Below are 14,162 nucleotides of genomic sequence, written 5' to 3'. Positions count from 1 at the left end.
AGGAATAAACACAAGTCAGATACACTGGGAAATTATATTTTTGAGTATGACTGCGTGTGAATAGGTGAGATTTCAGCTGTGTGTGGGTGAGTGGAGGTCACAAACGTAATATCCCATTTATATGAAGGAAAGAAAGCCTGTTAGTTATTCTATGCACAGTATTTTAGATGACCAAAAGCCCTAGATAGATAAATACACATGAATACCTAGCCAAATAGATTATTTCAACAGGCTATTCATAAATGGCATAAATGGCAGTGGATATATATGCATATATAATAGCTAAATACTGTGTGCCTTTAACCAAAAACACTCAATGACGGTCTGCACTACAAACTTTGTTTAAAGCATTAAATACGGTATCAAGTCCTCTGTCAATGACAGAAGAAGGTTCCAGACACTACTTGTTTCATAATCCTGTGTTCAGCTAACTCTCTACATCTCTGCAGCTCAAGTTACCAGCAAATGCTGAACTGGAGCACTAGAGTCAATGCTTGTTGGTTAACAAATTCCCCGCAAAATATCTCCCAAAGCCTCAGAAGCTGTAGTGATGTCATATCCGTTGCCCAGGTCTCCACACCTCTCTCAGCAGTTACTCCCTTTATCTTTCCCTCTGGTCAAAACTTTTGAACGGGGCTGGCTGGATAGCAAAGGGAGAGGGTAAACCGGGGCGCAGGTGGGAGCTGCTTCAGCACCTCGGTCAGCGCCCGCCGCAGCCCAGCCCACCGTCCTACTCGCAGACACCCAGCTCTGAGAATGCCTGCGGAATGATCGCCCCCCAGGGCGGCCGCCGCTGCAGCCGCTCCCGCTGCTGCTCCAGCCACAGCCGCTGCCTCCACTCCGCTCTGACTGGCAGGCAGAAAGTGCAACTGCTAGGGGAAGGTCTGCAGTGAGTGGAGCGGCCACATAAAAGAGAGTACAGAGGGGCAAAAACCTACATCAGAATGCAGGCGACGTCCAACCTACTCAATCTCCTGCTGCTGTCTTTGCTTGCTGGATTAAATCCTTCCAAGGTATGGGCAATATTTTAACTATTGTTTGAAATAAATGTGCAATATGTAACAAACTGACCAAAAAGGCAAATAAATACGAAAAAAAAAAACGGCACGAAAGACAGCTCCTCTAGCTGTCTTGTGGTGACTGCCGTATCCCCACTGCTTGAAAGATACGGTGAACTACCGGAGGAACAGCTCCTCAAGGTAGAGTCCTGGCGAGAGGGGGTGGGGACAAGGAGCGAATATAATGTGCATGGGCAGCGGGCAATGCGGCTCTAGGGGGAATTTAGCTTATTCCGTATCCAAGTGCTTAACGTTGTTCTTAAGTCGGACGGGTAATGCAAAGAAAGAAGGAGTTAGCAGTTGAAACAGTGCAATTTTTAAACATGTATTAGGAGGTGGTGAACCTTTTCTTTGTTGAAAACAGAAAGCATTCTCCAGCTGATTCTGGTCAATAACTCCCATCGCAGACGTGCTGCGGTTTGCGTCCAAAACATTTAGGATGCTGCTTGTAACACACGCGGCAGATCAGCAGAGCCGTAGTCTCTGCCATGGCTGAGAGGCTTTGGTGAAAGAGGCTTGTGTTTATTTGCTTCTTTCTTTTCATTAAGGAAACTAGAGGGCACTGAGGAAGTTCTGATCACCACTGTTAAGAAACAGGAAGTGAGAATCCTATCAAACTAAGGAGGGCAATAGGAAGGATGAGTTGTTTCACAGCCGTTGAACTCTGAAAATTATCCAGTACGGACAATTAAAGTGAACGCTCACCTTTTTTGATTAAAAAGCAGAAAAATATGGAGAAATGTTTTCAGCGATGTATTAGAAAAGTCTTGATGATAAAGTGAGATAATTTGAGAACTTCAGCATTCTAAGAAACCATAATTATCTGAAATAAGCGATAAGGCATCTGGTAAAAAGAAGGGCAAGATACAATTTAAAAATTATTTCACTTAGTTAGCTTGTCAAGAACAATTTGACAAAAGGAAAATTGATGCCCTGTAACAAAACCATTTAAAGCTGTATTTTGGAAAACCGTGAAGTTATTTGTAAAGCTTTACATCATCTGTGTAGTATAGAGAAATTAAGTTTCTTTTAATAATTGAACAGAACTAAACATGTAACCAAGCATAATTTAATATTGTGGTTGGCTGAATATTTTTAGGCCTAATATGTAGGTTATAGTAAAATTTAGAATCATATCATATATACTTTTAATTATTTCTGTGCATTTTTCATATTTACATAGACCTGATGAGAATAAAATCATTTCATCTTAAAACTATGGTTATGCTGATAGTGTCACTGTGAAGTCTTTATATGGTGTGTGAATGCCATCTTAATGATCTTAATGGAATATTTTACATATTAAGGAGTATTTTAAAACCTTCTATATCTAGTAAAAAGTGCTTTTGCTTTACATTTTTTAATTTTTTGTCCTCTTTGCCTCTGGATCTATAGTGACACATTCTATTTTAAGTCTCATCATATTATTTTGGTTACAACTTTTGAACATATTCCATTATAAATCTCTCTTGAAATATTTTTGATAAAACATATTTAAAAACAAAGCTAATTATTGAGTTACTGCAGAAAAAAAGGTCTTGACTAAAGTGAGTTTTGTCATGTTTTATAATGAATTCAAAAATGCAGACCTTTACTAACAACTCTTTGTGTGATTCACTTTGTCTGATATCTGTAATACATATCTTCACTTCCTGCAACTCATTCTTTCCCCTAATAAAATATATATAAACAAAGAAGAGCTTCTGTTAAATATTGAGATAAGTGCCCCAAATAAATGATGCATTTTAGTCAATATGATCTTTTCTAGTATTAAGTTTATTTCTGATTTGAATTAAACATATTACAAAACTTTTCTTCAGTCTTAAATGTGGCTGCTTAGTTCAACTGAGCTGAGAAATCCAAGGAAGGAAAGGCATACATTAACTTTCCAAACTGTCTTTCAGCTTCTAGATACTGCAACACAGTGTGCAAAGAACAGAAGATGGTATTTTGTTCTACACCATAGATGACATTATAGAGTGCACTGAAGTGTTCATATCAGTGTTTTTAACCTTTAAAAAGTTCTGAGACTGGAAGGCAAAATATTGTTTTAAAAAGGTGAATAAAAGCTAGTTTTGTATATTTTATCAAACAATTGTTGACCATCAAACTATTTCCTCCACACCCCACCCTAAAATCACAAGTGGCAGCACTGAATTCTCAAAAGAATTGTCAATTAGGTTATGAACTAGGAATTTTCTCATATTTTATTAGTTTTTGTGCTAACTACTTGAGTATAGTTAATAAAATTAGCATTCATGTACAAATTATGCTTGGTGAAATTGAAATTAAAAATCCAATAATGTACTACCACATAAGACCACAGTTTTTGGATAACTAAGTAACAAATAAGTGGTAACACTTAAAGGTACAAAAGTTCTAACATCTAATTCTTTTCTTATATACTAATATGTTAGGGCTGATTTCATATTCATTTATTTTTAAAAATTCATTTAAGTATTCTATATTATACTTCATGTTTACAGTAAACATGTATAATCACACATGGATACACACAAACTGGCTAAATAGGAGTGCTCTTAAAATTGAATAGAATTATTTTTCACTTGTAAGATTGACACATGTATCAAATATTGGAAATCTAAATGTTAAAAAATAATGATTATATGTTTATCTGGAAATAAAAGGGCTTTCAACAATAGTACCAACTCCATTTCATGGATGACTATATAATACTTATATTTATGATTAATTTCCTGGGAATTGAGACTTACTGATCTTATAGGACATTTTATAAAATGCTTAAGTATCGCCATCTTATGGCAAGATAAGTTCCTTGAAAATAATTTTATTTTTAAATTTAAAAAAATGCCCAAACTTCTATATTCACAAGATGAACTTGCTTTCAGCATGCATTTACATTCTTTTCTCTCACTTAATATATTAGAAAATAGGGAAGATTAGTATTTTCCTTTGGCAAAGAAAGTCAATTCACCATTAATTAATTTTTGTATTTTTATATAGACAGATTATCAATTTTCCTCTCCGGAAACGTATGAGAACTATGTTTTCTTAATTAAAGTATTATTAACAAGTTCCTAGTTCCATTTAGAAAATTCACTGGTATATCACTTTGCCTATTTTAAAAGAGATTAATTAATTTCATTTGTAATGGAGTATCTGATTTATAGGCAATATGCCAAATCATTCATTCAGTAAGTAAATTTTAAAACTGAAAACTTGTAGGAATTTTAAGTATTGCTCCATTTTTTACAGAAAGGACTATTTCTGTGTAGGAAATTCCTAAGAGCGGCTGCTAGATGGCATCTCTGTGCTTTTAAACTAAAGGCATTCAATTGTAATGACCTTGATAGTATGAGAGTGAACCTATTTTTTTCTTTTACAAGATTTTTAGCAGACCATTATTTGAACAATGTAACAAAATAGTAATCCCTGTGAATCAGAACCATGAATTTCTGTGTTCTGCAATGCTGAACTATAAAGAAAGGAGAATGAATATAAATGTGACTGTGTGAGTTTCAAATGGAACATTTACACTGGGATCAGACAGGTGGGAAATAGTTAAAAAGAGGTGACATGGGCATAGCCACACATTTCAGCGACTATTGAACTTTAAAGCAGCCACACTTGCGTAATAAATATATTGCAAAATGCCTAAGCATGCTTAGGTGGAGAACACATTTACTATCGTCTTACCTAGAAATATCTTAAATAACTTATCACCCATGGTACTTGCTCACACTCCAGACATAAAATGTAACAATGACTCAGCAATAATCTTCAACACCAAACTGTCCTTTCTGTCCAAAACAAGTCAGCCAATTAGAGCTCTTGCCTTAAATAAGACAACTGCTTTAAAGCCATATAAATAAGATGGGAGCTATGAGAACTTCAATAATAATACTGCAAAATGTTTCATAACAAATCATGTATAAGTGCCCTTACTTATGTTTTGTTACTGCTATGCAAAACCATCAAAGACCTAATTGGCTAGAAGTTGACTGTACATATAAATCTAGTTAAAATTCTTATTCTACTACTTTGAAGCACAATTGATAAAACAAAAAAAAACAGCAAAAGAAAGAAATTGAGATCAGTATCAATTTGCTTTACAGTTCACCTTAAAAATATTCTTTTGTATCATTTGTATGCCAGAGACATACTCTATACAAGATCAACATAAATTAGAACAGAAAATACGGATCAATGGCATTGGGCAAGGACCTGAATTATGCACCAGTAAACCCTGATATGGTAAAAAGTGAAAAGTTCAATGTAACCCATCCATGTTTTGAGAAAGCAAATGGCTTTCCCACTTTGACTTTATCCCATCTTCCTTAACCCAATTCAATTTTTATTTGGGAGAAAGTATTCTTTCTCACTCTTTCCCTTGGCAATTTGGAAAGATTAAAATGTAGTGCTTTCCTCTATTTTCTTTTAAATCCTATTCCCTGTAACTTTGCAAGTGTTCTCTTTAAAAAATGACTACTGTAATGATTGATAAGTGCTCTTCCAGGAGGGAAAGCAGTACAAGGCTGAGAAACATAGGGGGCAGGACTCAGAGTCCCTCATTTCTCATCCCTACTTTGCCACTAATTAACTACAGTATATATAATTTTGAGGAAGCTGTGATCTCAGTGCCCTCACCGGTAAATGAAGTGCCTACATGTTCTTAAAACATGTTTGTGAACCCGAGGATGGCTGTGCTATGGTCCACGTTTGTGCCCTTCTCTGCCCAATTCATATGTTGAAACCTAATGCCCAAAGTGTTTGGGTATTAAGACTGATGTAAGTGTCTCTAGAGAGATAACTCCCTCTTCCCACCATGTGGGGCACAACAAGATTGTGACCTCGAAGAAGGCCCTCCCCTGACCATGCCAGCACTTGATCTTGAACTTTTGAGCTCCAGAATGGTGAGAAAGAAGTATCTGTTTATAAGCTCCCAGTCTAGGTTATTTTGTTATGGCAGCCTGAATGGACTAAAATAATCTGTTTAATATTTGATCACTCATTAAAAATCAGCAGATTTGTTCCTAAGATCAAAAACTTTGTGAGACCTGGGGATCAACCCGCCTAGGTAGTATCATGAAGTTTTCATTGTCTGTGTTTGGCATTTGGAGCCTTCAATTTTCCACTTCCTCGTGCATCGGCCTCTCCCTCCCTTCTCTGTCCACATTCGTGATCCATGTATTTGGGCTTCTATCCATTCACCCATTAAACTTTGCTCCCCTGACAAGACTATCTATCAATTTAGTGGATCTGAAAGCCAGCATGTTTCCTGCTTTAGCTGTAAGTCCTTTATTTAATGAAAAAAATTCCCTAGTGAAAAGTAAAGTAAAATATTATTTCCCATATAAAAGGAATTGCTGGTGTATTGAAGAGATGTAGAAAATATTTGGGAGGGCTACTTGTAACAGGTCCTGCATATTCATTGCTGACTCTTCCCAAGCAGGAATGTCCTTAAGGATTTTAGATTGGCAATCATTAGAAAAGCCTCAATTTTTGTATAAACAAAATATATAAAGGAAAAAAATGAGACTGGATAAGGCTGTAGCTTTAGGAGATAAGACCCATCATTTGATTTACTTAAGTATTAATTAGCCATCATTTTACCTTAAAATGAAACTTAATTGGCAATAGTGAAATTAAGAAAGGAAATACAAAAGCAGATAATTGTCTTGGAGGTTAGATAAGATGACAGTGAGTCTTTGGAATCATTCACATTTGTATAAATGTACATGTGTGCATATATGTAAACAAATTATTTCACAATGGCATCAAGTTAGCAAGGTGACATAAAATCTATTTAAACACACTATCTAGGAACCAGGTTTAAATAAAAAATAAGATGTTGAAACTGGCCATACATCTACTCATTCTACACCATTTATCAATTGAAAACCTTGAAGGATGTTTTTTTATTAATGAAGCTAACATTATAATGACAATTTTCAAATATAATTTAAAAAGTTGTATCCCAAAATAATAGTAAAGTAAAAGGTGAAGATGTGCATGAAATCATAAGAATTGATTTTAACTCCTACCTGTGCAACTCTAGTAAAACACTTAACCTTTTGGAAGCTAAGTTTTCATAACTATGAAGCAGATGTAATAGCAATTGATTTGTAGTTATTGATGATGTTAGTTTATATAAAAATCCATTTTAAACCATAAAGTTCTATGCAAATATTCCACTAACATCAGTCACTATAAAAGCAAATCTAAAGTCTGTTGTGGACATAAGAGAAATATGTTAAGATGTTAATAGAAGAAGTTCTCATGTCTCTTCTATTGTGTTGTTCCCCCTTCTCAACTTTAAGAAAAGTGAGTGCCATATAAAATTATCAGCAGGGCTTTTCAGAACAAGCCTTTAATTTTGGTCAAAGCTCCAGTTTCAACACATTACTTTAAAAATTTACATTATATTTAATATCCAAAAAAGCATATCTTACAAGTTTACTATGAAAAAGTATAAGACATGAGTGGTTCCATAGTATTAGAGCCAAACCACACAAAGGAGTTTTTAAACTAATCATGGAGAGTAGACTACAGAGAGGATGGATATATTTAAGCTAAGAAGATATCAACAGATAAAACTGCTTTTTTGACCTTCTTATATCTTTGCAAAGTATACCAATGATAAAGTAGTTTAAATCCTCTCTAAGATTTAGAACTATTAAAGAAATAAGGTTTAAAAAGGAATTTTCTCAAGTTACTCAATCTAAAAATGTTCAGGACAGAGGTCACTGTCTTAGTCCTTATAGGATGCTATAACAAAAAATATCACAGACAATGTTTTTTTAACAACAGAAATGTACTGCTCACAATTTATTCTGCAGGTGGGGAAGTCCAAGATCAAGGCACCAGCATGATCAAGTTTTGATGAGAACTCTCCCCCTAGTTTATAGCTTATGCCTTCTTGCTGTGTCCTGGCATCACTGTAGGGGCTGGGAGCTCTGTGGAATCTTTTGCATAAGAGCACTAATCCATTTCATGAGGTCTCCACCTTCATAGCCTAATCACCTCCCAAAGGCTCCACTTCCTAATAGCATCCCAATGGGCACTGAGATATCATCATATTAATAAGGCTGGTGGCAAGGGTGGTGGATGCGGGGAACAAACATTTGGACCTCACAATCATGAAGAAATGATCACTTTTATGAACATACTTTCTCTGCTCTTTTCTCCTGGATTGATTTCTCAGTCCCTCTGTTTATAATGGTTTTCCTGCTGTTCTCAATAGAGCTAACTACAAAATGCTTGAAAAGACCAGACCCTTAATTAGCCACTTAATAACTTTTTTCTATTGTTGCTCATCCAAAAGCAAGTCTACCAGAGTAACTAACTATGAGTTGACTCTTTCTTCTCTCAGTTAACCCATGTAGATGATATGAAGGGTAAAAATAGATGAGAGCAACCATGTAGTATCTAGGATAGGCCCTACCTAAGAACAAGGAATATTTAAGAATAATTGTACTCTCCCAAAAATACTTGTACACCATACCACAGCAAAGTTTAATTTATTTCTGTTACTTGCTACAAGAGGTTGCAAACCCTTTTCTTTGAGGGGCAGGGTGATCAAGAACTGCGTAAGACCATCTCTTAATAGTGCCAATAATTTGAATGGCACTAATAAAATACTCAAAAATATTATTGAAACAATGAAAAATAGACTTTCTAATAACATTTATGTTTCGTGCACTAAAAAAAAGATGTTGGGAAGCATGTACCATGAAGCTATGCCTTCTATTTTTCTCATATCAAGCCTTCAGAAGAATAAAAATAAGTTCTAAAAGAGGGTAACAGATGTTGTCGTGTTCATGCTTTCGCTTCTCCCTAGAAAGCTCTTTCCCTCTTCCCCATATGTCAAAATTTTACCTATATTTTAAGATGCAACTCAAGTGTCACTTCCATAAATCCTCCCTGATTCTCCTTGCACACCAGGATGAAGTAATCCTGATAAACTAAGAGCTCCTATAAGTAAGAATCATGATTTATTTATCACTTGTGCAGAATAGTGTTCAGAGAACAGATTGAATTGTATTTCTTATGTCCCCCACAAATTTGCAAAGTACTATTTGTAATCTTATCACTTTTATTACACTTACCATTTTGATTTAAAATAAAACAAAATTCAGACATTTATTCTATCTTTTCCCCTACTAAATAATATTACAGCTGAGGGAAGGCTCTGTGTCTTGGTCATTACCTTTTCCTGTCTAGCAACTAACACAGTGCCTTCTCAGGTAAAATATTTATCAAGTACTTGCTGAAAAACAAATGAACAGATGAAGAAAACATTCAGAGAACACTTAAAAAAAACTTAAAATGCTGTGTTAAATGTTACATGAATGTAATCGATGATTTTGCTTATAATAGTACCATATAAATACTGACTCCATATTTGTACTACATTACTATATGACTGGCACACCACCACCATACAGAATAACATTAAATAATTAAAAGCAAAATATAGGTATATGGAGTTATATTTATCTGAATTGTCAATTTCTAAATATAGTTAGAAACTCAGAATTTTCATCAACTTTGTAGGCTAAATGTTCTGGGAAGAAATGTCAGTAATAAAATTGTTCTAATAGCACAAATAAACAGCTATCTAGATAACCCAAAAAGGAGGGCATAAAGTGGAGATACAATCCTTTTTCTTTTTCTAACTAAGCTAACGATGATAAAGAAGCATTATACCATGATGATTTAAATAGTATTAGTAGAGGGACCAATTCCAGATGGTAGGATTTCATCAAATAGATAATCAGTATTGGAAATGTTGATTCACTGGCACCAAAATATCACTGGTGAAATACTGACTTACAAGACACCATCATTTCTGGGAATGATCTGTGTTTATGGTTGTTTAGGTAACTGTTTATACTGTTTATCTGAAATTAGTATCAGTGGTGGGTATTTTACACCTACATATGTCTTATGTCATGACAACTACATCTTAGTGCATACAACCATAGTACTAAACAAACAATTATCCAGTTCAAGACTTACTAAAGACTTTTTATTATACTTACCATATATTATTTATACCATACTATAGATATATTCTATTCTTTATAACAAAATGAGTGCTAGACAAAGTCAGTCAAAAATAACTCTTGTTTGATTGGCATATGCCTTAAAGAACTCAAGGGATAAGCTGGAGGTTATGTATAGACAGTTATGAAGCTCATGCAGAAGAGGTAGTTATTGTAACACAATGACTCAAAAATCGGTATATTTGAGAGTAAGGAGTCAAGCAGATGGAATAGAACAGTAATTTATTCATGGTGCCCACTGTTGGTGCCCAAAGCATCATGACATCCCTCTCAGTCAAAGCAAGGAAAGATTCCAAGTCTAAATATTTTTCCTGAAATAAAAATGGAATAAGACTTAGAGAAATGAAGAAATTATAAATAAGCTTATATGTAGCATGAAGGTGACTACATTCAAATATAGTTAAAAGAAAAAGAAGGGTTGAGAGGAGGTATTTGTTTACGCATCAGTGAAGGATTGAAGCTTTTAGAGATGATGTGCACATTTGCCAATGTGTATTTAACTATTCTGAGTGAGGGTTATTGCCTCTTATGAACAACACACACCCCACCGAATGATTGCATTCATTAATCTGAGACCTGGCCACCCTTCTCCTACTGTTGGCATTCACTTTAAAACAAGGTCTGTAATAGTTCAATCTTTGATATCTCTTAGTAAGAAGAAATAGAAGGAAGGAAAAGGCATGGAAATACTTTTAAGTTCCTTTTCTGTTCTTAACTTGCATCATAACTTTGCAGGTAGCAGGTAGAAAGGCAATAGAAAAGTGATTGTATTTTATTCATTTGTTCATAATCATTTCTTTTGGGAAAGCTACCTTTCAAGGGACTCAACCTTATTAATATTAACAATATATAAAATGAAAGTAAAGGAAGAGAGAAAGCAAACTGGAAAGTTCATAGTATTGTGGACAGAGTACTAAATTAGGAGTCAGGAAAGCTGAGCCCACACAGCTTGCGAACTACCTAGTTGTATGGCTTTGGCCAACTTACTGAACATTTTTGGTTTCCATTTCCTTGTATACAAATGAGGATATTATACTAAATGCTCTTTTTTTAATTGGTAGGCCATCCTAAAATGGTGAACATTCATCCCTTATAAATGTAGCTCCTCACTCTTTCATCCTCTTTCCTTCTGCTCATATACTCTCCAATTGTTAAAATTAAGGTAATACCTAGGATTCTTTTACTCTGAAAAGAAAAAAGACTGATTTCTGTTGAAAATCAAAATTAATGTCATTGAGAAAATCACAGCAATTCAGTCATATACATATAGTGACATAAAAATATCTAAGTCCATTTCATATCCCAAGCATTTCAGCATATTTATCATTTATTTTGTATCCTTCCCTTTCATTAGCTTTTGTAGATTTAATGAAAAATAAATGAGTGAATGACATTGTGTTAGTACTGTCTTTTTCTGACAATAGTTAAAAGATTCAGAGTTACAGGAAATAGAGAGACCACCTATTTTAATTCTGCATAAAGATAAAAATCTCCTCTGTAACATAGCTGTTGGATGCTAGCTAGCTACTGTCCTAAGTTTCTAATATTGAGGAAAGAGACAGTATTCAAGAGACTGGATTATTTTTAATCAAAAATAATTAGAAAGTTTCTTTTTATATTGAGTTATGACTTCTAATAGTGTCTTTTACTAGTGAGCTATTATCCTTTATTTGGCTAAATATAATAAGAAAAAAAGTATATGGATTATTGTAGGCAGAATAATGTCCCCCCACAAAGATATTCATATTCTAATCCCTAGAACATGTAAATGTGTTAACTTACATGGCCGAAGGGAATTTGTAGATGACTAAATAAGAACCCTGAGATGGGAAGATTATCCTGGATTTTCTGAATGTAATCAAAAAGGCCCTTGTCAGGGAAGGCCAGATGCTCAGAGTGAGAAGAAGAGAGGATGACAGAGCAGAGATTGGAGAAAGGCACTTTAAAGACAGGGAAAGGGGCCAAAAGCCAAGGATCATGGGCCACCTCTTGAAGATGGAAAGCCATAAACTGGATTTTTCTCTAGAGCTGCCAGAAATACAGCCTGCTGACACTTTAATTTTAACCTCATAAGACTTATTTCAGACATTTACCTCCAGAACTGTAGATGCTAAACATGTGTTATTTTAAACCACTGAGGTTATGGTAATTTGTTACAGCAGCAATAGGAAACAAAGACATTAGTTTAGATGATAATAATTAATATCTACACACAAAAGTAAGTCAGCCAAATGATGCTGTAGTCTATGTTTGTGAATACTGAGGTGAAAGAGACCATAGATGTGAAATTATAGTGAGGTCAGAAAAGTATAAAGTTAGAAAATATAGAAATAAAAAATTGCTTATTAAAGATGACTAATTAGGTAATAAATAACCCTAATTGAATTCCATGATAGATTATTGTGCTCCTTAGATAGCATTTATAAGATACAAAGTGAGTCTTTTTGTTGACTCTCACCCTCAACCTAAGAATTAGGTGGTTGTAATTTCATTTCTTTGTCAGCATAGGATTTAAAAGCATTTGATAAAAGATTCTTTATACTAGATTTGTAACTCACAGTGAAAATACAAATAAATTGGCTACATAAGATTCAGTAAAATGGTGGTGATGGCTCCTTTTTCACTGATAAAATTTGATATAACAAAGGCACTGGCATGTCTTCAGAGAAAAGCAATTTTATTTAGAAAACTAATACGTGTTAAACAATGAAGGTATAGTCAAACGTGATGATTGCTTAGTGACATCCCACAAAATAGAAGAAGGATATACCCCTTTTACATGGAGTTGAAAAACAAAAATTTGTGTTGTTGAGTTTGCTTATTTAACTTCAAATAATTGAGATTTCTTTTTACCTTTAAGAAAATGTGTAATGTGAAGAAAATAATTAGTCTAGAAATGAGTGATTCTCAATGACCTTAATTACCACATATGATAGAGTAGTCCACTGGCATTCATATTCTAATAAGTGTTTAAATAAATACTCAGGCCTGGCATTATTCTAAAGAGAGCTGGAGATAAAGGACTTTTTGAAAAGTTATAGTTACTACTCTCAAAAAGCCTTCCTTTTTTTACAACTGGAGAACTCACACAAGTATACTAGTAATTGTAAGACTATGTCCTATAACAGTCCTATAACAGAGATTTGTAAAGGACACAAGTAGGAGGTAGAGAATGGACATCTACATAAGATTGGGGCACAAGAGAAAATCTCCTTTTGTTTCAAGGAAGATCAGCAAGACAGTAAAGGAAAAGAGGGCATTCCATTAAAATACAACAACCTGTATGAAGTCACATAGATGAAAAAAAAAGATATGCAACCCTGAAGAACTTGCTTACATGACTTAAGTTTTTTTACTGCTAGATTATATGGGAACCAGAAGAAGTTGATGCAGATAAAAAAGAGAGCTGTGGGTGACATTAAAATGGTAGAAAAATTATTACCTAAAATTTCTAAGACTTGACCTGTACAATATTTATAAATGTTTCTGGACTTTATGTTAACCTAAAACAAATAAGCAAAACACAAAACAGATGCATTACTCAGAGTTCTCCAGAGAAACAAAGAGGATGTATGTATGTGTGTGTATGTGTTTGTGTGCACGCATATACAGGTGACACTTGAACAACACAGATTTCAACTGCGTACGTCCACTTATACGTGGATTTTTTCCAACAAATACATTGGAAAGCTTCTTGGAGACTGTGGCAATCTGAAAAACATCGTATTTTCTCTAGCTTATTCTGTTGTAAGAACAGAATATATAATACACATAACATATAAAATATGTGTTAAAAAATATTCAGTAAGACTTCTGGTCAACAGTAGACTATTGGTAGTTAAGCTTTGGGAAGCCAAAAGTTACACGTAGATTTTCAGCACCATTGGCATCCCTACCCCTGTGTTGTCCGAGGGTTAACTGTAAATATTAAATATATATATATGTAAATATATAAAACCGTGTGTGTGTGTGTATATATATATAGAGAGAGAGAGAAACTATACATGTATATGTATGTGAATATATGTATCATATATAAAAAAGATTTATTCTA

General features: G+C 34.3%; 1 protein-coding gene across 1 annotated transcript in view; it reads left to right on the top strand.

Annotated features, from left to right (window-relative positions):
- Positions 1–570: 570 nt before the first annotated feature.
- OLFM3 (olfactomedin 3) overlaps positions 571–14,162 on the top strand; it is a 176,630-nt gene continuing 163,038 nt past the window's right edge. Inside the window, exon 1 of the mRNA XM_073234370.1 lies at positions 571–1,013. Coding sequence (XP_073090471.1) covers positions 945–1,013 — 69 coding nt within the window. The 5' untranslated portion in view covers positions 571–944. The remainder of the gene's footprint in view (positions 1,014–14,162) is intronic.

The sequence above is a fragment of the Manis javanica genome, chromosome 4 (genome assembly GCF_040802235.1).
Source record: "Manis javanica isolate MJ-LG chromosome 4, MJ_LKY, whole genome shotgun sequence".
In the NCBI taxonomy this organism is placed as follows: Eukaryota; Metazoa; Chordata; class Mammalia; order Pholidota; family Manidae; genus Manis; species Manis javanica.
This window is presented reverse-complemented; position numbering and strand designations above follow the sequence as displayed.